This window comes from Camelus bactrianus, chromosome 27, assembly GCF_048773025.1.
Source record: "Camelus bactrianus isolate YW-2024 breed Bactrian camel chromosome 27, ASM4877302v1, whole genome shotgun sequence".
NCBI classification, from domain to species: Eukaryota; Metazoa; Chordata; class Mammalia; order Artiodactyla; family Camelidae; genus Camelus; species Camelus bactrianus.
This window is the reverse complement of record NC_133565.1, coordinates 34,834,178-34,860,218: the sequence shown is the minus strand read 5'-3', so window position 1 is coordinate 34,860,218 and position 26,041 is coordinate 34,834,178. Positions and strand designations below refer to the sequence as shown.

The 26,041-nt window shown below is 52.7% G+C and overlaps 2 protein-coding genes across 10 annotated transcripts in view; one reads left to right on the top strand and one right to left on the bottom strand.

The window, feature by feature from the left end:
* Positions 1–10,647: 10,647 nt before the first annotated feature.
* NR2E3 (nuclear receptor subfamily 2 group E member 3) lies at positions 10,648–16,325 on the top strand. Of its 2 annotated transcripts, none has more exons than XM_074354236.1 (8): positions 10,648–10,753; positions 11,270–11,390; positions 11,538–11,641; positions 11,729–11,977; positions 12,085–12,260; positions 13,095–13,341; positions 13,583–13,688; positions 16,193–16,325. In XM_074354236.1, the coding sequence occupies exons 1-8, from the start codon at positions 10,660–10,662 to the stop codon at positions 16,323–16,325; spliced, it is 1,230 nt and encodes a 409-aa protein (XP_074210337.1). In that variant the 5' UTR covers positions 10,648–10,659. The 2 variants fall into 2 exon arrangements, with proteins under 2 accessions (XP_074210337.1, XP_074210336.1); XM_074354235.1 differs by having other exon boundaries at positions 10,660–10,757; positions 11,268–11,390.
* Positions 16,326–20,220: 3,895 nt separating this feature from the next.
* Positions 20,221–26,041, bottom strand: part of MYO9A (myosin IXA) — a 175,552-nt gene continuing 169,731 nt past the window's right edge. For all 8 annotated transcript variants that reach the window (XM_074354176.1, XM_074354177.1, XM_074354173.1 and 5 more), the window contains 2 exons: positions 25,409–25,551; positions 20,221–24,740 (listed from right to left, as the gene is read on the bottom strand). In XM_074354176.1, the coding sequence (XP_074210277.1) occupies positions 24,277–24,740; positions 25,409–25,551 (607 nt within the window). In that variant the 3' untranslated portion in view covers positions 20,221–24,276. The remainder of the gene's footprint in view (positions 24,741–25,408; positions 25,552–26,041) is intronic.

Below are 26,041 nucleotides of genomic sequence, written 5' to 3'. Positions count from 1 at the left end.
AGCTCTTGCACTAGAATTTGGGGAGTGGGTGAAACAGTCCACGGAGGAGACAAAGCTTTTCTCATGGAGTAACAGCGGCACCTTGTGGTCACTCTGGGTATTGCAAGTAGATCAAGCTACCTCTGATTTTGTGACTTGGTACAATCCTGAACCTGGGAGAGAACTGCAGAGGTCCTCTATTTCCACCTCCTGCCTTCACACAGGTAAGGTGTATTAGCGCCACGATTTCTTTCTTTAACAGCCCAGAGAGGTTATGGGGTTCAACCAAGGTCACACAGCTATTAAATACCTTACCAGAGGCTCCTGCAATCCTCTTGTCACTTTTTTGGAAAAGGAAACCTTTCTTCAAACAAAATCCTACCAGTTATAAAACAGACACACATAGAGGAGCTCTGCTTGAAGCATGGACGGGTGAGCCTTGTCAGTCCCCTTCCTCAGCACACCTGGAATCCTGTACAGGGGCTGCTTCCCTGGTAAATCAACACGGAAGCATCACTGTGGAAACCTGGACAAGATGCCCAGGAAAATGCCATTCCATTCTGAGGGGGCTTCTCATTTGAACAGTTTTCTGGCCAGATAAACCCCTTTTATTAAAGTACACTCTCTTTCTGAAAGAAAAATGCCATATGACATCACTTATATGTGGAACCTAAACAAAGTGGACACAAATGAACTACTTCTTATGCATAGCTTAGATGACCGATTTCTTCAATATGTGTAACGCACTGACGGTCCTTTATGACTGGGTCACCGCATTCTGTTGATTCTTGTTTTGTGGTGGCTTTATTCCTTTAATAACTATGTAAGTTTAAAAAGCTAAAGCTCTAAACTCCTCTTAGAAACAATTAACAGTATGTATATGTAAATTTAACAATAGATAAATAATAAAGATAGAAAAAATTTTAAATTTTAAAGTTTTAAAAATAAAGCATATTCTCTATCAGGATTACCAGCAAGTTTTCATTTTTACCTCTCTCTGAGTGGAGAATCCCTGAGCTGCCTGGTTTTCAACTGCAAATAAATGCTTTAAGACTCCTGTGACAGAATCAGTGGCAACACTGGCCATGGATGTGACCATGTGGACCTGTCGCCTGCCAGACCCCGGGCCAGGCCCCGGCGGGGGAGCAGAGGGAGCTGGAGCAGTGACATGGCTCTATAGGAGGCCAGAGCAGAGGGAGAGGGCAGGAGGAGGGGCTGCAAAGTCTGCTGGGGACTGAGGGGTGCTTTCATTTACTCAGTCAGTCAGTCGTTGAATAAATCATAGTCAGGGCTCCTTCTATGTGTCAAGCCTTTAAAAAAGGTCGACAGCTCTCTGGTCTCAGACATCTCTTGGTCTGTCTAGTTGGAGACAGGCAATGACAACTCAACAAAGAGCTGGGTGCTATCACATGACTGGGAAGTGGGGAGGGATGGAGAGCTCGGATCTGAGGAGAGACACTGGTGCTGAGTCCTGACGTGTGAGAAAGAGTTGGCTGGAGGAGGAGGACAAGGATTTGAGGCAAGCCAGCCGCGGGCATCCCAAGAGAAATAAATCAGACAAGGAAAAGCACTGCAGGAGATCACTGATCTGTAGAATCTTAAAAAAAAAAAAAAGAAGCCAGGCTGGTAGAGACGGACAGTAAAATGGTGGTTTCCAGGGCCCTGGGGGTGGGGGACGGGGAGAGGTTAGTCAAGGGTCTAAGCTTCAGTTAGAAAACGAACACGTGCTGGGCTCCAACGCACAGTGTGGTGACGAGGGTGGACGAGACTGTGCCGCACCAGCAGGTCTTGTCCCTGCTCTCACCGCGGACAAGAATCGTGACGTGACAACCGCGTGACATGATGCTGGTGTTGGCTAATCCATTTGGAACATATGACGCGTCAGATCAACACGTTGTACAGCTTAAACTTACACGATGTTATATGTCAATTATAAAAAAATTTAATAACAAGTAAGTTAAACAGATAAATAAATTCTCTAAGGAACACCATTGAAAAAAAAAACAGACACTCATTCAGAGAGAAGCTCTAAGGCACCTCCACCACAGCTAGCTGCCTTTTCCTTCTTCCAGGAGAGGTCGCTGGTGCACAAAACCCAATGCAAAGCCAGCACCTGGAATTTTCGTCAATTACACAGCAAGATAAAAATGGTGAGTGACAGTTTGCAGGGGTGGGGTGCAAACAAAGGGACAACCAGGAAAGACAGACTTGAGAACGTGTCCAAAGTCATCAACCACATTTTTGTATCATTTTGCATGTTGTCTGCTTGTGTGAGTAGATAATTTTTAATTAATTTTTTATTTTATAAAATTTCAATCATAAACAAAATTGTGGAGGTAATAGTTTAGTGAAACCCCATGGTCTCATTTCCCACATCAAACCATCAACCTTAGTTGTTCTCAGTTCATATTCATTCATTTACTTTTGGGGGCAGGTTGAGGGGGGGTCTTTAAAAAGCAAATGCAAGACATTCAATCACTTCTCTGGTAAATGCCTCAGGACATGCCTCCAACAGTTATAAACATTCACGTTTATTAAGCACAGCCACAATACCATCGCCATGACAAACTAAATTAAAATTGACTCCTTCATGTATTTTAATTGTGTGTGTCTGTTTTTGAACATTCTGTTTCCAAAATAATTTCAGCATTCCAGAAAACTTATTTTAAATTTCAATATCTTATCCAAGAGTCTCAACTTAGGACTGTGTCTGGGAATAAAAATATAGATCACAGACTTAGTTAGACGCTACCATGGAAAGCAGATGACTAAATAAATAAACGAATAAATAACTGACCATTCTTGATGCTGAAGAAACAGTATAACAACATAAAAAGGTCAGTAAAATAATAATGTTAATATCCATTAAACACTTTTTCCTATTAAATATATTAAGTATATTGTAATGCATTTTTATAATTTAATAATTTTATTAAATAAAATTTAGTACAATTAAAAAAGATAATTTCTATCAAATTTGATTTAATACCAGGCAGAGTGCCCGTGACTTAACAGAACCATTTTGGTTTTGTATACAAATGTCATAGTGTCTGTAGTATTTCGTAGCTTGCTAGTTCATCGTAACATTTTTCCATATAACCCCCTTTCAATGGCAGAAAAATAGCCATCTGGGAAACATGCCATAATTTATTAACTAAAAAATATATATTTAGCTATTTCCAGTGCATGGTGACTGAAAACAACACCTTCTCATATCATGGTGTAGTGTTTGTGTAAGAAGTTCTAGCAAAGAGCAGGTTAAAGCCCTTTGAAGATAACAGGGAGCAGGAACCTCATACGGGAAGCCCGTGTTTGGGGAAGACATTCGCTGTGTTCAGGGATCCAGGAGACCTTTGCGGCCAGAGCCTGGAGCCGGGGCAAGACTGCAGCCCAGGCTGAAAAGATGGCCAGCAGTCGGTCCACCCCGGGGACCCTCCTGCAACGTCACATCTCAGGGAGAATTGCTTTGAGCGTATATGTTTTCTCAAATGTCATCCTAAAGACCGTGTCCTCCATCTCTGGGCAGATGGATTTTTGCTACCTCAGTTTACCATGTTCACCAAATTGATAAATGGAGCTAATAAGGAATGTCATTAAACACAGCTTCCCTCAGGATCAGAAGTCAGGAAGGAAAACGTGCCCAATGTTACCAGTGAGCAGGGCTCACTCATCTAAACAGTTCGATCCCGGCAGTTTCAAGGCGCCCTGGCAGCTGGCAGCACGTCGTCTGGGGCCTCAAGGAAAAACGGCAGACACAGGCAGGGCGGGGGTCCTCGCGCCAACCGCTCAGGCAGCCCTCGGCGGGCGCGGCCAGCCGGGTCCTCCCCGCGCACACGCGCCCCTGCACACGCGCGCGCACGGACGCGCAGCACTGCAGGGAACTCCCAGTCAGCCCAGAGCCCTTGCGTTGGAAGCAAACACAGAAAACAAAGGCTCCGACAGAGTGAGCCTCTCGCTCTTCTCTAGACGCGTTACTGCAGCTGGAGGCTAAGAGCTGCATCTCGGGGAAACGCCAGAACAGCGACGCCGGCTCAGAGTGGCTCCAGCAGCCCCGAATCCCTGGGGACCGCCCTGTCAGCCTTCCTGGGGAGGGAATGTGTCTGCAGGAGGTTTTCTTTATTACATGTACGGAGGTGATTTTTTAAATGTGATAGTCCCATTTTTTCCTCCCTTCCCTTGGGCAGATACATTCTCCTAAAATAACCAGCTTATCTGCCTGGGTTTGAATCACAGCTCTGTCACCTACCAGCTGCGTGACGTTGGGCAAGTCGCTAAACCTCTCTGGCAGTCTTGTCTGCAAAAAGAAGCTAATAATGGTACTGCCTACCTGGTAGTGTTGTGAAGATGAAGTGAGTTCACACATATAAACACATACAACTGTGACGGGCATATATTTATTTCTTAAATAAGTATTTCCAATGATGATTGTGATTAACGGTCATGTTTATTTCAAATTAGCTAGTCTCTTTTAAAAACATGAAAAAGCTTCATCTTAATTATAATTATGATACATGTTCATTATTAAACATTCAAACAACACAGAAAAATATGTTGAAAATACAATAGTAAAATTCTCCTACAGAGAAACCTGCCGACACTTTGAGCATCCTTCCAGACAGTTCCTGAGTCTGCCTACACATGACACTGGACATAGTGTCACACACCTAACGGCCAGGGGTTCCTCACAGACACCTGCCACAGGAAGTGCTTCCTGCAACTGTGGAATCAGGTTGGTGAACTGTCAGGAAAGTAGGAGATAACAGGACTTAGACCCGTGTCCTTCAAGGGGACATTCAGCAATGTCTGGAGACATTTCTGGCTGTCACAGCTGGAAAGAAGGGGCTGGCATTGAGGCGGGAAGCCCCATAAAAAGACAGGCAGGACCCCTAGGCAGGGCCGCTGCTCTACCAGCACCGCCCGTTCCCTGGCCCAGAGGCTCTATCTCACTTTTTGCCTCTAAAGTGGCTAACTTACACCTAGAATTCTATTGGTTCCCTGAGCTCACTTCTGATTGGTTACTTCTCTCACTCCTGATTGGGCTATTTCTAAAAAGCTTATTTCTGGTTGGTCAACTTCTGTTATACTTTATTTGCATATGATGTTGCAAAGTGTAAAACTGGCAGCCTATAAAAGTCCTGTGTAAAGCGAGAGTCGCAGTATAGAGCTTGAAATGTAAACTCCTTTGGGCTTGGTGGTGTAATGAACTTGAGTTCTCCAACTGTCTAAGTGCTGCTTGGTATCGCCGGGATTCAGACTGCTGTCACAGCTGAGCTGTAACACTGACTTTTAATACCCAGCTGTAACGTATTTTTTCCGCAACAGCATTTAGTGAGCAGAGGGCAGGGAACTACTAAACACCGCCCAGGACACAGAACGCCCCACAACAAGCATTGTCTGGCCCCAAACGTCAGTCGTGTCCCAAGTTGAAAACCCCTGCCTGCTGTTTCGTTTCTAGGAGGTAGTAAATGTTACAACCCAGAGGGTAGCTCAGCAAGAACACACACGTGCGCGCAGGTGTGGTGGTGCGTGCGGCTGAGCTTGTAAGATACTTCGGGGCTGGTTTTCAGAGAGTTCTCACTCCCCGGCCCCCACCCCACCACCGGGTCTAGCACTAAGGGGATGACACGGGGCTCAGCAAGAGGAGGGGCTCCTTGGGGACGAGGCCCCACCCCTACGGCTGCAGCCGTTCGCATCAGCCCGGCCCGGCCTGAGCAGCGGCTGGAGATGCGAGCATCCCCTCAGGTCACGAGGGAGGGAACCCGAGAGCACGAGAGGCTTGTCATCCCCGCACGGAAACACTGAACAAGTTCTCCATAAATATTTCCCGGGATTATTATGGGTGTATTTATTTCAAGTTAGCCATTCTCTGTTTAAAGACCTGAAAAGGGCTCTGTTTTATCCTGATTATAATTGTAACACATATTCAAACACTCAAAGGCAGTAAGATTTTCTGCGGGTGGTGAGAATTCCCGCTGGGAATAGCTCCCCTAGAGAACGGAGACGCCCCGCTCTCTGAGCACCGCGGGGGGGGGGGGCGGCTAAAACAGACCTGGCTCACGGTGTGTCATCACCACAGAGGAAGGGGGATCCCCCCCAACATGGAGCAGCAGATCGGACGGGCCCTGGACAGGCTCCCTTCCGTCTGCTCCTCCTCCACAACCGGGGCGGAAGCGCCCCTGCTCTGCTCAGACCTTTAAAACAATTCTGGAAGGAAAGACTTCAGTAGCCGAGACCTGGGAACCAGGGCACGGAATATCTGATTATTTCTAAATACTATCTTGAAAAGGAAATAAAGAGGCTTTGTTGAGAAACTTTCCAGCTGGCGTCGGCTTCTTGGAGTCCTGAACCTTCTATTCGCATCTCTAGAAAAAGAGACTACTGCTTAACTCCGGTCCTACCGAGGGGAAAGGAGGCGCGTGCTTGGCCGGGAATCCCCGAGACGCGCTAAATCAAACCGCACCTGCTGTTCTGTAGCTGGACTGAGGCTGAAAGTCAGAGGACGTGTTTCCGTGGAAATGGATTTGGGGACAGTACCACTTTCAACAGCCGCACAGCATTCCACCCTCGGGACGAGCATGCTTTATTTGGCCAGTTGTCTCCGGATGGGTGTTTTACTAAAATCGCTGCAGGGAACAGCCATCTAATTAGATCTTCGTGAGATTTTCCGTGGAGTCGTTTCCCGGAAGTGGACTTGCTGGGCCCGGAGCTCCAGGGCCGGCGTACACACCACGAGCTCTCCTTCCTCAGGGAAACTTGGATTGGGGGAGAAAAGAGAATTTTAAGAAATCCCAGAAGACGGGTTCCCAGGACCGTGTGCTGTGGACAAGGCTTGCCCCCAGCCAGAAGCCCAACGCCACCAGCATGGCAGCCACGCCAGCCAGGCCGGGCAGCCTGACCAGCAGCTGGGTCAGCCCAGGAACCACTCCCTCCTCCCGAGGGCCAAGCACAGGCCATCTCTCAGGCCTGGGACCTGGTGACACAGGGTATGGCAGGCCCTGGACGGGCTGCAGCAGGCGGCTGTACCTGCCAGGGTCCCCGAGGTCCAAGGGGAAATGAGTTCTGAAGGCCCACCTCCCAGCCCCCCCCCCCGACTCCCAGGGAGTCAGAAGGAAGTTGCTGACCTGTCCCCTGGGGGAATAATTGTATTAGTGATAAGGTGGCCTCTGGCAGCTTCGTCAGCAGATCCAAGGCTTTGGGCTGAGTAATCCTTTGGCGTCTGCCCCAGCAGCTGGTGGTCACAGATCGGGAGGGACCCCCCTGTCCCCTGGCCCTGCTGGGCTGTCATCCTTTTCCCCAGCACAGTCACAGCTCTGGCTGGGCCTGACCTGCCAAAGAACCGAGGGCCAGGGTGAGAGAGAGGAGAGGAGCTCGGCTGCGAGCAAAATGATGGAAGGGCTGACATGATAAAGTCAGAACACACAGTGTGAGAACAAGCAGGTCCAGCAGTGCTGGTGTCTTCTATTTTGATGGATTAATTTTTTTTTCATTCCAAGTAATACAAACCCTATAGAATACCAGGAAAATAGAAACAAGTTAAAAATGGACTTCTGTTCATTAAGGCCTGGGATCCGCATGCCCAGCTGACCCCAAACTCTGTCTGAACCTGGTCCCTGGAACCTTCCATCGACTGAGGAGAGAAAGCTGACCTGGCGTGAGGCCCTATGTTAAAGACAATATCTAGCTCTGGAGGTGCCTCTAGAAAAAGAAAAGGTGGACAGAGGAGTCAGGGCAGACAGCCTGGAGGAGGTGAGCCCTACCAGGCCTTGGAGGATGGGAGAGATTGGGCAGATAGGGAGGAGGGGCAGGGCAGCTCAGATGGAGAGCAGCAGAGAAAAGACCCCCCTGGGGAAAGGCGTTCCTCCCGCTCCGCATCCCTGCTCAGTTCTCCCCCAGGACTCCTCTCCCCCACCGTCAACCCCTTCCTCGAGGTCCTTCCCACACACTTGCCCAGAGGAAGTGCAGCCATGGAGCAGTCCTGGTGTCCATGTTCTCCCAGTATCTGCCAGGCTGCTGTGGGCTTCAAGGAAAATTCTATACCTGCCCAGACCGTCACCGTCATTAACCTCAGTGGGGCCTCAGAGCTCCCCGCACCGTCCCTCCCTGAGCCCCTTGTCCCAAGGCGGCTACTTCAGACCTCACCTCACCCTCTCCAAGGCGTTCACCCCAGCCTCTGCCCTCCCCCACCAGCCTCTGCCCCCCCCCCCCGGCTCCCTTCCACCTGCCTCCTCCCTCTCACCTTGGACGGGGCCAGCCCCTGTAGTGTCACCTCCTCTAATCCCGCCACAACCGCCAGGAGCACTAGCCTCCCCAGTTCAGAGATGGTGGGGCTGAAACAGAGAGGCAGAGTAACTTGTCCAAGCTCACACAGCCAGGAAGTTGTAAAACCAGGATCTGAACCCAAGCCTGCCCAAAGCCCTGGGTTCTCTGAGTCCTTCCGGGCAACCCCTCTCCAGGCCAGAGCCGCCCCTCTACTTGTGCCCTGCACCCCACCTAGTTTTGCTCAGGTATCAGGTATTTGATTTACACCCTACTTCCAGCTTCACTCTCTCTCCCTGCCTCTTTCTTCTCTCTGTCTCTCATTGTAAAAGGAACTCCTGTTCTCAAATATTTTTCTGTAAATATCTCCCTTGACAGGAAAAAAAAAAAATCTTTCCTGGTCACCCTTCCTACAAACCCCTTAGCCTGTCTCCTGGCCCAGTGCTCGGCCTCCAGGTCCTCCCTCCCAGCCAGGGTGGTCTGCTGTCCCCCTCCTTCCGAGCAGCTGGCTCCCAGGGCGGGAGGCTGCTGGTGGGGGGGAGGGGGGGTGGAGATGTCCGCTGGGGCACCGGAGCTGTCGACAAGTCCAGAGGGAGAGGAAGGTGGGGAAGGGGTCCTCCAGAAGAAGAGGGAGAGGTGCTACTTGGGAAGGAGGGAACTGTCAGTCAAGTTCACGGGAGATGCCCTTGGCTTTGGAGGTCAGGTGCAGCTGGAGACCTTGCAGTGGAGGGCCCTGAGGGGCTGCTGGTTAGGAGACAGGTGAGGGCAAGGACGGGGGCAGAGGAGGCCAGGCGAGGGGCCTCAGCCCCATGGCCTCGATCTTCTGAGGCCCCAGAAAGCAGATTACCGTGCAAAGCCCCTCAAGCTGACTTTCCAAATCCCCAATACTGCTTCCCTGTCACAGCGAGGGTTAACCCCACTTGCCCCACCCCCTCTGTCCCCATAACTCTGTGATCCTTCCAGAATCTTCACACTGTCCGCCCTGAGCCCTCAGGCTCTCAGGCCGGGCCAGCTCCTGCCGGGGTGAGCCCAGGTCTGCTGAGGATGGGTGGTTCCCTCCAGACCAACATGGGGCTTTCTTCTCTGGCCTGGGCGTGGGATGGGAGTGGGGGTGAGGTGGGGGGAGCAGGAGAAAAGGCCGCCCACTGTGGATTGCTCTGGGCTCGTCTCAGTAACCCTGAGAAGTAATCATGGTAACAGCTCCCGTCACTGGTCTCGCTCCTGCTACGTGCCACGCACTGGACACGGAGAATCAGCTTAGCTACCCCGGTTACAGCGCCACGCGGGAACTTCCCTCACCCCTTTGTGAGACGAGGGGACTGAGGCTCAGACAGGTTAAGTCACTTGCTCGGGGATGCAGGGCTGACTGTGAGGAAGCGGGGATTCGAACTTGGGTCTGTCTCAGCTCTGTCTGAGGCCTGGTGCCCGGTCCAGGGAGGGGCGGACACCTCTTTCCACCTCCTCCCTTCAGAACCATCACTGGGCTCAAGCTGGGAAGACTGGGTCTGGAGACAGCTGAGGGACCGGCCTGGCTAGGACTGTGAGACCAAGTCAGGGAAGGGTGGGGAGGCCACCTGAGAGCCCGTAGTCAGACTCAGGGTCTGTGTCCTCACCGCCTCCAGTCCAACAGAGACCCTCCACATGGGGCCCCAGCCGCCCTGCCTGCAGGCCAGCCTCAGACCGTGCATTGACTCATTTCCATGTATGATGGGAGCTGCCTCTGTGCTGGGCGTCTGGGGGCTACTAGCCATCCAAGAGTGCTCAGACCTTCAAATCCTGGGCCCTACGCCGTCCGCTAATCAAGGGACTGAGTGAGAAGCACTGGGGTGGAGAACAGGAGCCACCCAGGCCCCACAGTGAGCACCCGTGTGCAGAGCCACACATACACGGACACCCCACCCCCGCCAAGCCACACGCTTGTCTCCAGACACATCCAGTCCTGGGGCAAGTGGAGTCCACGTCTCCTTGATGATTTGAACAGCATGAGAGCACAGGACAGGAGCCACCCGGGGACACCAGGCAGCCTGGGAGCTGGAGAGGGGCGGCCGGACTGACCGGCTCCGGGGGCACCTTGATAATGCTGCAGGTGTGGCCGGTTGATCCCCTGTGGAGACAGTAAAGATTAAGAGGATCATAAGCTGCGTCCAGCGCTGCCCTGGGAGAAATCTCCTCGAGCCAGAGCCGCTGCTGTGAGGGGAAGTTGGGGCCGCTCCTGAGTTTAGACAGAGGGGACAGGAAGCGGGAGCATGGAGAGGAGAGACAGGGAGAGAGACAGACAGAGGGACATGTAGAGACAGAAGACAGAGAGCCGGAGGTACAGAGAGGGAGGCAGAGGCTGGGCCCCGCTCAGCCATCCTGAGGCCTACCTCAGGCAGAAAGGCAGAGGCTGCCCTGGGACCGGCCGGGACTAGGCTGACAGCGTCCATGAGCTCCAACATGGCTGCAGCTGTGCCGGCGGCTGTGGCTGCCTCCAGGAAGGAGTCTCCAGGCAGGTGGGGCCTGGGGGAGGAGCCAACAGGTATGGCTTTCCAGGAGGCAGGGTCTGCGCCCCTGGGGAGCAGATTATGGGCAGAGATTTGTAGGGACCATGAAAGGAGCCAGAGTGACTCAGGAGCAATCCCCAAGGGCTGTGGGCAAGGGTGAGGGAATCTGCTGGCAAACCCGGAATCCTAGAAACAGGACAGCTGAGCAGATGGAGGAGGAAAGCAGAGACAAGTGACCTGGGGCTTGGGAGCAGAGGTCCCCAGTGATGGTGTCAAGAATGCTCTTGTGTGTGATGGAGCTGACGCCGCAGGCAGAGAGGGGCTGGGGGGTGGGGAAGTGGCGGCGGAAATTGGGCTCTGGTGGAGGACTGGCCGTGGTGGGGGGCGCCAGGAGAAGGGTCTGGGTGGTAAGGGAGACACTTCTCCGGAGGGGAGGGACACGGGTGCCTGTAAATGTGGGCGGATGGGACCCGAGGATGGGAAGGGAAGGAGGGAGGAGGGCCCCTGAGGCGGTGCCCCCAGCCCAGCCTGGTCCTGCCCACCATGCACAGGGCCCTCGCTCCAGTGCCGCGTATGTGGCGACACCAGCAGCGGGAAGCACTATGGCATCTACGCCTGCAACGGCTGCAGCGGCTTCTTCAAGAGGAGCGTGCGGCGGAGGCTCATGTACAGGTGGTGGAGGGCAGGGCCCTGGCCCCCCCGGGTCCCTGGGAGGGATGGGGCGTTCAGGGAAGACGGGGCTGGGGCAAACGTGCCCCAAACCCATGGCCCAGGGCCCGGCCAGGACCCTGACGCCCTGGGGCTCCCCTCGGCTCGCAGGTGTCAGGTGGGGGCGGGGATGTGCCCGGTGGACAAGGCTCACCGCAACCAGTGCCAGGCTTGCCGGCTGAAGAAGTGCCTGCAGGCGGGCATGAACCAGGACGGTGAGTCGGGAGCCGACCCAGAGGGGTGCGGCCGAGGCGCTGGGGGTGCGTGGCCCATAGGGGTCCTGACGCCTCCTGCCTCCCCAGCCGTGCAGAACGAGCGCCAGCCACGAAGCACCACCCAGGTCCGCCGGGACAGCGTGGAGTCGGACCCAGAGCCGCGGCTGGACCCCCTGGGGGCTCCCCCAGTGCCAGCAGGGCCCAGCTCCCAGGGCCCCACGCCTGTGTCTGCAGCCAGAGCCCTGGGGCCCCGGGCCCTCACACCTCCAGGGCACCACCACTTCATGGCCAGCCTTATAACGGCAGAAACCTGTGCTAAGCTGGAGCCCGAGGATGGTAAGTGGGAGCTCCCAGACGACCCTTATCCCCACACCCGGGCCCCTGAGCGCCCTCTGCCGCCAGCCGCGGAGCCGGGGCCGATGCACAACCTCCTCCTCCAACAGCGGATGAGAATGTCGATGTCACCAGCAATGACCCCGAGTTCCCCTCGTCCCCACACTCCGCCTCCTCCCCCTGTGGCCTGGACAGCATCCACGAGACATCGGCTCGCCTGCTCTTCATGGCTGTCAAGTGGGCCAAGAACCTGCCAGTGTTCTCCAACCTGCCCTTCCGGGACCAGGTACACCCGCCAGGGGGCCCCCGAGAGTCCGCTGGGCTGGGGGCAGGGGCGGTTGGGGGTGCCCGTGCCTCGGAGTCCGTGGTGGTCGGGGCACAAGTCTCAGGGATGTGGCTGTTGGGGATGCTCACGTCTCTGGGCAGTGGTGGTGATCGAGGTATGCACCTCGGGGACAATGTGGCCAGGCACACACAGGGACCAGGGGTTTGAAGGCAGTGCCTGCGGCCCCCTGGGTCTTCTTTCCTCCTAGACAAACCCTCAGGCCCTTCAGATGCTCTATCCGTCACAGGGTGGTCTGCACACCCTAAACAGCACAAATGGTGACTCGGCTCCCTAGGAACACAAAAGCCTCTTACTTCAGGGCTTGAGTTTCACCCCAGCCTCCTCACCTCTAGGACACTCCCCAACCCTGGGCTTCTCGTGAGCAAGGGGACCTGCCATGAGAACTCCAGGAGAAGAGACGCGCTGAGGGGCTGAGCCCTTAGCCAGGGGCTTGGATGGAGCAGCTCAGAAGCTGTCTGCTGAGTGCACTCGACTTAGGACGCTGGTGGCGATGTCCCTGAGGCTGCCCAACTTCCCACGGCTCTGGGCTTTCCTAAATGTTCCCCCTGAGGCTCTGGATGGAGCCCACAGAGTGTCTTGGTGCCTAGGCTGCTGGGCCAGATGGTGCCAAATCCCAGAGCTCTGTGCCTGGTGGATGTCAGGCAGAGGGCAGAGTGGTCTGGGCACCCAGGACCAGCCCTTCCTTTCCCAGGGCACCCGAGAAGGGGGCGGAGGTTCCAGGCGGAGCCAGGGAGCCATGGATCAGCCATCACACTCCTCCCTCTCTGGGCACAGGTGATCCTGCTGGAAGAGGCGTGGAGTGAGCTCTTCCTCTTGGGGGCCATACAGTGGTCTCTGCCCCTGAACAGCTGCCCACTGCTGGTCCCGCCCGAGGCCTCTGCTGCTGGCAGCTCCCAGGGCCGCCTGGCACTGGCCAGTGCAGAGACTCGAATCCTACAGGAGACCATCTCGCGGTTCCGGGCACTGGCGGTGGACCCCACGGAGTTCGCGTGCATGAAGGCCCTGGTCCTCTTCAAACCAGGTAGCTGCGTCCTCGCCCCAGCCTTGGAGGACAGGGGCTGGGGATAAGGAGGGGTAACTCTGGTGACTTCCCTGCACCTCTCGCTTTCCCCGCATTGCCCCACGCAGACCCAGACGCATGCAGGCTCCTTCCTGGGGCGGGAGGGAGGGCTGCGGGGCTGGGCTCAGCCCTCCCGAGGCCCTGGCTGGCTGGGAGTGGGCAGAGGGGCCAGGAGAGGCTCACTGCGGCCACTTCTCCCCAGAAACGCGGGGCCTGAAGGACCCCGAGCACGTGGAGGCCTTGCAGGACCAGTCCCAGGTGATGCTGAGCCAGCACAGCAAGGCCCACCACCCCAGCCAGCCCGTGAGGTGAGCCGAGCGCGTGCCCACCTGCCCACCCGCCCCTCAGCTCCCCACCCGCTGCCCACCTCCAGCACTGCGTCCGGGCTGCCCTGAGCAGACGGCACAGGCGTCTCAGGTCAGCCAGCACGCATCCAGCAGCTACCATGGGCCAGCACAGCGCCAGGCCCCACGGTGGGACCAAAACGTGTGTGAGGCAAGCCTGCTGCCTCCCGAGCCCGCACTGAAGGTGAGCGCCCCCCAGCCAGGGACTGAGGGCTGCATGTGTCCGAAGACAGAGCCCCCCCGGGAAAGGGGGTGCACAGCAGAGCGGAGAGGGGATTTGTGGAGGCAGGGCCGGACTTGGAGGAAGGACAGGATCTCAGAGAAGAGAAATCAGTGTTTACAGAGGGAGAGAGAGGGAGAGGCCAGTCTGCGTGTGTTCTCAGGACAGGAGCCCAGTCTGAAGGTGGAACAGATTGCTGCCCGTGAGGCGGGGGGCACTGAGCCAGAACCGCACCCCGGCACCAGCCTGTTCAGGGCTTTGTAGGCCTGCCAAAGGCCATGTCTGGTGTGGCAGGCGGAGGGGAGCCGCTGCAGGCTTTGAGGAGGGTGTTGTACCCGGAGCTGGACTTAATGCAGACTGCTCTTTAGGAGCGGAAAGGCCATGACAGATGCAAGGGTCCCCGGGAGCTGGAGTGGGTCAGACTTGGCTCCTGAGTGGATGTAAGGAACAAGGGACGAGTTCTTTACTTAGGTGGAGAGGCACTTGCATAAGCTATGTGTGTGGACAGTAGGAGCCCGGCCCTGGCGGGGTTTGGAGGACGGTGGCAGCCCGCTGAGAGTGTGGCTGCGGGGAGGGCGCAGGCAGGGGCCCAGCTTGCCCCAGCACCAGCAGGTCCAATGGTGCCACAGCCAGATCGGACCACTTGGCCTCCAGGCACCTACCGGCTATTTTAGACCATACTGCCTGCATTCTCCTGGGGCTCCCAGCAGTTCTCTCTGAAGAAATAAGCTCACACGGGCACCCTCGAATCCCCTGTCATTCTAGAAATGACCACAGAAAGAGGCAATTTCCCTTCAATAAGCATCAAATTACACACGGTCATACATCCTTTGTGCGGAAAGGTTTCTGCTCTCAATGAGCGTGAGCAGAACACGGGTCCCCCAGGCGTGACCCAGCATCCTGAAAACGGTCACCACGGACACGGACACCAGCGGCCCTCCTCCGCCAGGTTTCTGCTGGGACCAGTTCCCAGAGACGTCCAGGCATGCTGGTTTTGTGTCAAACTGCGAAATTCTGCTCACAGTTTCCTGTGCCTCTCCGTGTAGCTGCTCCGTACCAACCACAGGCAGAGCTGACTGTTGAGAGAGTCACTCCGGGCTCTCAGAGCCAGCGCATTTCAGGTTTTAAAACCTGCAATGCCCAGGAAGAAATGCTATTCTTATCATAACCCAGTGACACGCAGGCACGAAGCAAAGTTCTACCCAAAAACACCTGCCCTTACTTTGTATAATTTACTCTGATACTTCTATTTCTAGTTTATTTTTTCAGAAGGCCAGTTGTGACCCACTTCCTGCAGTTTGAAAAACAGTTTCTCTACTTGACTTGATAGTTACTTCTTCCTGACACTCCTTAGAGCAGAAACACAGCAAACGGGAAGGCACAGGGAGGCGTGCACACGGGCTCAGAGCCACTCGCGAGGGGAGCAGCCACTGAGCTGTTTTGGTGGCAAAACAAGTTCAGCGGATAATTGGAAGGCGGGGGAGGGCTTCCCAGACCCCCGTGCTGCCCAGCTTCGCAGCGGCCTCCTTGACAAGCGCGTGACCCCAGCCGTCAGCCCTCCCTCCGACCAAGGCCTCGTGCCCCGCTCTGTCTCTTGGGGCTTCACCATCCACCTTCTCTGCACGGGGGAGCCTTGCCCTGGCAAATGGCTCTTATTTAAAACTACAGTGACTGTTTTCCTGGATGAGAATCTCGGCCGCAAAACTTACACTTCAATTTCAGGACATTTTCACTAACGGCTACTCTGTCATCCTAGGTGGCTTACAGAGAGGAATTTATATTCTCATTCAAATATATATGACATTAATCATAAATATTGTATTAATGATGTAATGTTAATTCTAATTATTACGTAAGATTGGTAATGATATACTCACATATATAACCAATATAGCTTCTCACATAATAATAGAGCTTTACACGTAATAACTAAGTGGTATTCACTGTTTTCATCACACTCCTTACCTAAACACTCGAGGGGGCGGCAGTGGGTCAGGGGCGGGGGTATATGGGGCCTTTCCTCGAAATTGCTCCTTCCGCGCTTCCCAGCCCTGGGCGCCTGGCATCTCTCCTCTCCTCCCCCACTCCCTCCCCGCCCCCCCGCCCCCCCGCCTCCCCGCCTCCCCCGCCCCGCCTGTCCTGGGAGGCCCCGCCCCCCCCGCCTGTCCTGGGAGGCCCCGCCCCCCCCCGCCTGTCCTGGGCGGCCCCGCCCCCGGGACACGTGCTCAGGGGCCCGTCTCCCGCTCAGGTTTGGAAAGTTGCTCCTGCTCCTGCCGTCTCTGAGGTTCCTCACGTCCGAGCGCGTTGAGCTCCTCTTTTTCCGCAAGACCATCGGGAACACGCCGATGGAGAAGCTCCTCTGTGATATGTTCAAAAACTAGTGGACGTGGAAGCGAAATGGGTGCGACCACTTGGGAAAAGCCTCCTGAAGCTAAACGTTTGCCTGCCCTTTGACCCAGAGATCCCACTCGTAGGCGCGTGCGCCTGGCAGAAACGCCCGTCAGAGGATAGTGCACGCGTGTTCGTAGCAGCTTTTTTCCTAATAGCCCCAAACTGTACATTGCCCGTGGAATGGATTAGTAATTTGTGGCGTATTCGTAAAATAGGAAACAGCAATAAAAAGGAATGAACCAGCAATACATGTGACAACGTGAATACATTCCACAGACATGAAAAGTTCAAGACCAGGCAAGGCTGATGACGGTGGTAGAAGTGGAAATAGTGGGTTACCTCGGGTGGGGCGGGGGGTGGGGTGATCGGGAGGGGCCCCAGGGAGCCTTCAGGTGTGCTAGAAATGTTCTTTATTTTGATCAGGGGGATGGATTTGCAAATGTACTCATTCATAAAAGGGAACTGAGCCATGCACTTACGATCTGTGCGCTTTACTGTATTATTACAACTCAATTTTAAAAAGGGAAAAAACAAGAACAGGAAAACAAATGTGGCCAAGGTTCTCCTTTTGAGGACACTGGAGCAGGGAACACAGGGTCTTAAATTCCATCTGGTTTCCACTCCGGGCCAGAATCCAAGCCCGGCGAAGAATCTCTCAGAGGATTCAGCAACCCAGCTTCTCTCCAGATGGTGCCCCACCACCCCGAGGCTTCTCCCCCTCGTCTCCTCCTCATCCCCCCTCGCCTCTGCACAGACAGAGGTGAGCACCACGCAGCTCCCCATGGGGCGGTCACAGGCACTTTCGGTGAAGGGGAACCTCCATCACATCTTAATTCCTTGTGGAAGGGTGAAGCTCAGACAAACTCCATCCTTTTCAAAGACAGACCCAGAAGACCTAGAAAATAAAAATTTAGAAAGTTAACATGTATCAGGCACTTTATATACCAGGCGTGAGCTGAACTCTGAAGGTACATTATTATTCAACCCTCAGATTAACTGTGGTGGAAGGACCAGTCATCCTCACTAGTAAATGAAAAGCTGAGGCTTCGAGAGAACTCAAACCTCGGCATGACTGTAAACTCTGGCACTGCCTCCTCCCCATCCCCCTCTGCCCCTGGAATCAGCTGAACAATTCTGTTGCATTTTTTGTTTTCAAAGAAGAAATGCTTAATGCCAATATACAAAGGTCACATGAGAAATCTGTGAAAATCTGGGGACTCCCTGGCCTTTGGCCTGTGTGTGAATTCTTCTGGTTATCCGGAGATGTCTTGCCTCCATGGAGGAAGGATGGTTCTGAACACTCTGCTCTGGAAATGACAATAGCGAGGCTGGTGCCCGGACAGGAGAGTATGGCAAATACCACTCAGCCTGAGCCCTTCCCACTGAAGCACTCAAACTACTCGATCTTCTAAAAGCATCAGACTTGCCTGGGTTGTTCGGGTCATTTAATGTCAATAACGCCATTACACTTTCCAGTTCCCTCTCAGAAGTTTTATCCATAAGGCTCAAAGGCCCACGTACAGAAAGCTTGAGCAAGGCAGGTGAGCAAGAGACATGGTTGCGGCAGGACCAGATGGGCCCTGAACATTTTCCTTGCCGTCTTGCTTTTGGGAACATAACACTGCAGAGGCTGCCTGCTCAAGTTCACAGGCTGCCGCCTGGGCTGTGAGCACAGCAGTTCGACCTCGGGAAAGAGACTGGGGTCTCCAGCAAGAAATCTTGGGGAATCAGAGGAGGTGCAAAGCTTGAATTATCTGCTGCTGACCTGGCATCCATACCACGGCTCCCCCGGACCCCAAGCCCCCCCAAACGTCCTGTCTTCATTGCAGAGATGCCAGGAAGTACGTTTCCCAGGACCCCCTTCCCCCAGGGCTTGCTAGTGGAAGGCAGGCACTCACGTGCGATGTGCCAGGTAAATAAGGAGCCGTCGTTTTCTGGAGGCAGCTACAGCCAGATGTGTGGGAAGACGGAGGCGTCACAGCAGCTGTCTTGAGAACTGCAGTCACTTCCAGGCAAGCTCTTGAGAACTTCAGAAATTTTGCTTCAGATCAGCTGGCCTCTCGGCCTCTGGTGGGCGTTTTCTCTGACATGTTTCCCCAGTTCTTCCAATGTTTATGCTAAGCCCCTAATTCCTAAATTAAGTCCTTCTCACCTAAAATAAACTAAGTGACTTTTGTTTTCCTAGTAACAGATCTCAGTTGATCCCAGGATCTATTCAACTTTTTGCTGTAAACTGGCCCCACTGCAATTCAGATGCATAACAGCTCTCTGCCACCGCATTTGGGGCCCTTGCTAGGAAAGGGGTTGCTACGAACTCTTTTCTGCCCTCAGTGCCAAGCATGTCTTTGCTGTGAGGCACAGGGAGGCAGTCCCTGTGTGGGCCTTTCTTTGCAACTGCAGCCTGCAGATTCGTGAGCCACTTCTCCTCCTCCACCCTTAAAGGAATACTTAAAGGTAGGAAGGACAGAAAGACTCAAAGATACCACGAAGCACCCACTCAGATCAGTAAATATAACCTGATCATGCAGCCTAGACACCGTGGATAACTAGTCTCCATCTGGTGGACACCACTGGTCTTCCTCGAAAAGATGCAAGCTCTGCGGGGGCGGGGGCTCTGTTCTGCTCACCGTAGACCCCGGCCACCCAGGAGGACAGGGCCTCTGGGGGCTCAGGCGGTGTCTGCTGAATGAGTGCATAAATGGCCACACAGAACGGGGAAGTGACATACTCCTCAGAGTCCAAGATGCCTTAGAAGACTCAACAGATATTTTATGTCTTGTCCCCGTCCGTGGTCAGGTCCGGGCTCTCAGACACCGTACCGCCGCCCAGCCTAGGGGAGGGAACCACCTTCACAAAGGCAGAGCTCTGGTCTGCAACTCCCTACACCTTTCTGCTCTTCTGCTCATAATCATAAAGGTTTGTTGTGGATTCAGTAATCACAGGGGTAACTTTTAAAAATGGCATTTCTAGGTCTTATTTAACCAATGAAGGAAATCTTAAGAACCAATCCGCTATCCTTATCATTTTGTTGTAACATAAATTTAATGCAAAAAATGTAAGTATAAACTTAACGTAAAAAGAAATGGGAAAGATGATCTCAGAATTTTAAAAACTGAGTAACTTTGACATTAGGGAAAAATTCACGACACTGTTTCTCAGTTCTACCTGGGACCTGGTCTGGCACTGGGGGGCCCCGGCCTCATTCAGTCTTCTCGTCCTGCATGCAAGTGGGGACCCCTTTGGTATGCACCAAGGACCTAAAGACAAGACAGGCCCATGTCGTGCCTTGGGAACCTCACATCAAACAGGTGTTTGATGCCGCAAACACAGGAAGCTGTTAAGAACACAAGGCATCTCAGCCAGCTCAAGGGGGAAGAGGGGATTTCCAAGGAGAACTGCCTTTTACATCGAGACCTGAAAGTCAGGAGTTACCCAGAGAAGCGAAGCTGGGGCAGAGAACACGCTCCAGAGAGGGCCTGTGACTCGCCCAAAGTCGGGCAGCGAGCGGCACGATGGAAAGGGCCCGCGGGCCCTCCGGCGGCCGACACCACTACCTGTCTAGGGCCTTTCTGGTGAGGATCTGAAATGCAGATTTAGTGCCTTCCCTGCCCACCCACCTCGAAATCGATTAAATGAAGCCTTCACAGCTTAGCACCCATTACAGAAAACTCACAGCCTGAGTGTCACCTTCACCTTCGTTCTGTTGAGCTCCAGTAGTTACCGCCTCTGTGCTTTGTCAACTTGGGGCTCAGTGCTTTCCTTAAAACAAGAAACAAACAAACAAGAAACAAACCAAAAAACCCCAGTTTAACAAAAGTCATCGCTGTTCCTTGGGCTCAGGCTGGAATGAGCTGGGGTGGGAAAGAAACAAGCCACACACAATGCTGCTCTGGAAGCTTCGTTCTTTAATGAGCCGCCGAGGGATGCGCTCGTCAGGCCGCTCGTGTGCAGCCGTACAGTGCGTACTTTGAGTGACACAAACTGCACTTCATACAAATGACGTCTACCCCCTCAAAGGAAAAAAGCCAAAGGAAATTACAAAGTGCCTGCTGATTGCATCAGGAGTGTAGTCAGTTCTGTGGGTGAGATAAGCCATTTTTTTTTATAGAATTATTCTGTTAAACAGTAAAATGATATATTTCACAGGATATGTCCTTTTATAATACATAGTCTTTTAAAAATTTACACTCAGCATACTTATAAATTACTTTAAATCCATTAAAATAATATAATACTAATCTGTAGTCTACACCTTTCCCCGAGTAAATACAATTACTTGGTTCAAAAGGTGACCTAACAGGGTTGATAAATAGGCGTTAAGTATGGATGGACAGCAAAGTGACAGACCCCTTGGTGGGGCTTTTCTGGGAAGTTTCAACCAAGAGACAGACAGGACCTAATAGGTCCACCTCCACAATCATCACTTTGCCGTTTACACCAAATCCAGCGTGGGAGCGGTCCCAGAGAAGGTGGTTAACAGTCACCGAGGGGCATCGAAAGGCAGAGGACTCCCACCGACACCAGGGCACTTCACTACCCAGGCCAGCACGGCCCTGGGGCCGGCGCTGAGGAGCTGTCACACGTCGGCCAGCCCAGAAGGACGTCCATCTCCCCACCAAGGGGGGGAAAGAGGGGAGAGGGACGGATGAGGAAAGCTGTCAGATTGTTTCTTTTTAAAATTAAAACTCTCTTAGCTTTGAACACATCCTGAGAATACTTTCTTCTCTACAGTTCACCAAAGTGCTTGTGAAAGGTACACATTCACTAGTTATAGTTCAAAAGCCACGGCCCGCAAATACCGAGCAGGCCTGCAGGACCTTGCTGGGCCTCCTCTTTCCAGCCCGCTGCTGGGACCCTCCGTCTCTGACAGTGAAAACCACCTGACTGTGATGGAAGGCAGACGTCCCCACTGCCCTCCCAGCAAGGGAAGAGCTGTAGCTGGATCCAAAGCATGGTGTCCCATCCCCGGACCTCAGGCCCCTCTGTCTCTCCTGTGCGTTCAGAAGCCCAGAGTGGCTAAAAAATTAAAATGGCAGAAGTGCAAAGTGCATCACAAACTAAGGACGTCACCTTCCTGAATCCTTGGTGGATTGGCTTTACTTTATGATACACAGTGTGACCCTGAAATTCCACTTCTCTGCTTCTGTCACATTTTCCACGGCAAGGGCTACATTGGCTGTAATGGGGAGAACTGAAAATCCCGGCTCTGTCTGGGGCTGGGACGTGGGCTACAAAGAGAAGCTGTGGGCGTAGAGCACGGGCTCCGAAGGGGTGGCCCCACCGCGGCCATGCGGGGTCAAAGGAGAAACAGCAGGAGACATGAGTTTGACACACATTAAGGTGAAATCTCTTAATCAGGAGTGATTGTAACGCAGCATCACCTCATGGTAGCATAACTTGCACCCCAGAGGCCCGGGTAAGCCCAGAGGAAGGGGAGGCCGCACTTGTTCTGATGGGCTGAGAGTTACGGCTTCACCTCTTTCCCAGGACCACCATGCCTGTTCTGTGGGAGCGATGGCTTGCCTTCCTTCAGAGGGAGGGCTCCACACTATTTTCCACCCTTGTCACTGCATGGGTCCCCCTCAACCCTCCCTTCTGGCAGCTTCTTCCACTATAATGACTAGATATCCACAAATCTAGCAACTAAAATACAAGTTTTTTATTTAATTTTATCCAAATTCAGGTTTTAGGTCCCTGAGATAAACGATAAAGTCTCTTAACACCCATCGCCTAGTTCCTGTAGAGACCTATGTGGGTAGTTTTGTAACTGCCAAAAACTTATTTTGCAAAACAACAACAATAAAACAAAAAACCCACAAAGATTCAGAGAGGAGAACACATGCCAAGGTGTGTTCTCCAGGCCATTCCTTGGGCCAAAGGAAACGTGCTATTTAACCGATGTTCTGGAGCAAGTGGAGGGAGGAGAGCAACGGCAGCTGAGCGCCAGCCTCCCAGGAGCCCCGGGACAGCCTGTGCCTGGTCCGGGGCCCGGGGCACCAGAGACCCCATGGTGACACGAGCGTGCTGAGGGCCGGGCGTTAACTCTAGGAGACCCTCTCAAACGCAGGTCTTTGAAGAGTTTACCTTTATTGCTCCTCAGGACAGTATGAGCTGGCAGACGTCTGAGGGATGTAACATCTAACATTCACTCACTGACCTTCATCACTGTGGAGATTTTAAAATATCCCCTTCCCGAGGTCATCTCTGAACCCACACCAGGGAGAGGGAGGCCCCCTCCAGCTGCAGCTGCAGCTCAGAATGCTGTTCCCCGTCCGGCCTCTGGGGCTCGACAACGCCACCGAGGCAGCGGCATGAGGTCAGCACTGTGTTAACAGGAGAGACTCTGCCTCAGCAGGAGTCTTAGCATTCCCACAACTTCACATCAGAGCAGCAGGAGAAGGAAGAATAACCAAAATGCAGGTTACAGACGGTAAAGGCTCTTTTTTTTTTTTAAGAACAGTGCATGTGGTAGTTAGACAAGATGCATTTAGTAACTTTAAAAATAAACATTTTCACATACTTATCTCAAGAAAGGGTATCATGTTTCGTTTTCCATATATTATAAATAGCAAAAACAGATTTCTAATCCCACAAATGCTAACAAGCTTAAAATGCTTTTATAACTCAGGTATGTGGAGACACCCAGCGGTGAGAAAGATGGTCTGACTTCTCCCTCAATCCAGGGATGAGTGCCCTCACCACCAGGTCCAATGGCCCTAATCTGTGGGAAGAAATTCCATGGGAAGGGGGGAAGCATAAGGATAAAGAGAGATAAGCATACTATACATACGTATTTACAGTAAACTTCAGTGACCAGAAATACTAACAAAAATAGCTTCAAGTAGTCCTTGATTTTACTTATCTATTTAATACTGATGGTCCAAGGAAAAGAAGATAAAAGTTAGATGGGTCATATTAAAAACGTTTCTCTTTTATTTTTTGGCAGCTTTCTGTAACACGTATTCATGCAGTGCTGTGTGTGAGTGTTTCAGGAGAAGTGATTAAATGGTCACATTATTTGTCTGAGTTCCTGGTGGAAATCCACCAGCAGGTAACAGGTTCATACACAACCTTCAGTTTAACCTGTACGAAGAGGAGAGCCTGCATGGATTAGGATGAAATGCTCATGTTTAGGAATCACCATGTCTCTGGGACATTTAAAAAATATCAGAGGAACCCGACTCTAGGGTCAGGGAGGGCAAGAGCAGCACGAGGACTGACGCTTCGGCCCGTGCAGTGTGTCCGGCAGGAACCAGCCAGGAGCGACACCAGCACTGATTACCGTGACACTGACCACCCTCAAAGCCCAAACCAAGCCTGTGCTGGCTTCTCCTAGTGTGGCCAGATGTCTGAGACACGCCCTGATGGCCTGATAGCGATAACTGCTCTTCTACCTTCCCCAGAATATAACAGGGAGTGTTTTTTCAAAAATCTTAAAATAGAAGGGCTTAGGCTCTTTGTTTATAAATCCTTGGAAAAAATTATATTCTTCCCCAGCTCTTAACTATCCCAAAATAAACCCAAAGGCTTTTGCTTTCATGGCTAAGAAAGATTTATATGTTTTCTTCAAATGTCAGAACTCAGTGGGTCCCTCTGGCCCACAACGGCCCCCCAGTCCCACACTCACCTCTGGGAGGGGAAAGGAGGAGGGAGGAGCGGCAACTACAAAGACCCCCACACCTGCCGCAAATCCCCAGGCCCCAGGTGCTCTGCTCAGTGAAATCTCTAGCCAAGCACAGCAGCCAAGGCACAGCCGGCACCGCCCCTCGCAGGCTCCAGCAGGGGCCCCAGGAACTGAGCACACGTGGTCCTGGCTGTGTGCCCGGGCAAGAGGCAGGACCACAATTAGGATGGCTACTGTGGACCAGGTGGTGAGAAGAGGCCCCAAAGACGAGATGTGTTTACCACTCCGTAGCCATGAAGGGACACTCATCAGCCAGTTCAGACCATAAACTCATTGCTCCCAAAGAGAGCTGGCTGTTGGGCGGAGCTGCGGTCTGGGTCCACAGTTCTCCTGCGGCCAGACACAACTGTCCCCTCTGGGGTCTCTTTGGTTTTCTGAGGTGAGTTTTTCACATTCTTTAATTTTTGTTTGCCCTTTTCAGGGTTGAAGGTTCCTCTGCTGATGAATTGAGGCCTGTCTTCTAGGGATTTGGTCTGGCCCAGTGGCCCTTCCATTCCCAGGGCCTCGCCAGCTGAGGCAGCTCGGTAGAATGGAGATTTGGAATAAATCTGAAATCGTTTTCTGGTCCCATGAGAAGACGCAGTGCTGGACGAACACAGAGAAGAGGCTGAAGAGTCCACTGAATCCAGTGAGTCTTGCTGCTTTTTTAGCTGCTTCCGCAGTCTGCTTGAAGGTTCAGACTTGCCAGCTGCCTTCGGGGAGGTAAGGGCTAAGCTTCTCTCTAATACGAGAACAAGAGCAAAGCGGTAAATGACAGATCTCTCTAGAGAAAATCTCCGTGTGATGAAGTGGTGTCACTGCTCACACGTGGAAGTGGGCGGGGGGGGGGTAAGATCTGTAGGGCCCAGGCTGACCGATTTTGTGTGGTCACAACTAGAGAGGAGGGCTCACCATCCATCACTACACCATCCATGTTGTTTCAGAATCAACCCCAAGGAAGTCTGGAGTCAGACCATGCCTTACAGTCCCCATCATTTAAAAACTGCCAGGATATGCAGTAAGTGCCACAGCTTCCTGCAATGCGCCACGCAGGTAAAGAGCTCCTTTGGTTCAGTCCCATCTCACAGCAGGGCACACCTCCTGCCACCCACCCTTAGAAAACAGAGCGTGGTTCGGAAGGGCAACATGAGTTGTGACTGCTGGCTTTTCTTGTAGTAAATACAAGAGAAAACATTAAATTACAAAAAACTGCATTACACTAAAGACCTGGTCTAATGAACAATTTATATAGAAGCTTCATAAAGATCAGTGTATTTCAGTTCCTTAGGACTCTGTCACCTTTTCATGTAAGGTCAAGGCCTTCTTGAAAGGGACCTTGTCTTCACTTGGGAATCCTTACTCCTCCTTTGCAAAACAATCCAGAGTCTCTGGTCTAACACATTCACTTACCTGACTTCTCAGGGACGGCACCTTCAGACTCAACGTTCAAGTTCTCTGAGCTGTCAGCAGTCCCGATGGAGGCCTCCGACTCCAGCGTCTCGTCGTCTGAAGCACGGGGCTCCAGCACAAGCATCTCGAATGTCAGCTCCTCCCTGTAAGGCACAGTCAAGGAATCTGTTAGCGTCTGATAAGAAATGGAAGCAAAACAACAGGAAAAGAGACTTTCCATGAAAGTCAGGAATTTAAGCAGCAAAACTAGTCACAATGCTTACTGGTTCCACTCAGGGGAAGCCACAGTAGCAGTGAAGGCTGAAGACAGCAAAGGCTGGGACCTGTAACAGGGCTAAGGGCAGGGTGGGGGGTGGGGGTGGAGCGAGATGCTGAAGCTGTCGAAGCTTCGGTAAAATGAACTCTGGGCTGGTAATCCGAAGATCAAGATTCTAAACTCATTCATAATGCATCAGGAAAGTACTTTCCTCTCTCTGGACTTCAACTTTCTCATCCACAAAACATGTAACTAGATAGTCTTTAGGATTCCTCCCAGCTCTTAAACTGTTTTCCACAAGATTTTATTAACTAGCTACAGACGACATCCTCTATCTTAACCTAGAAGAGACTTCCGATCTCCGAGATGGTGTAGAA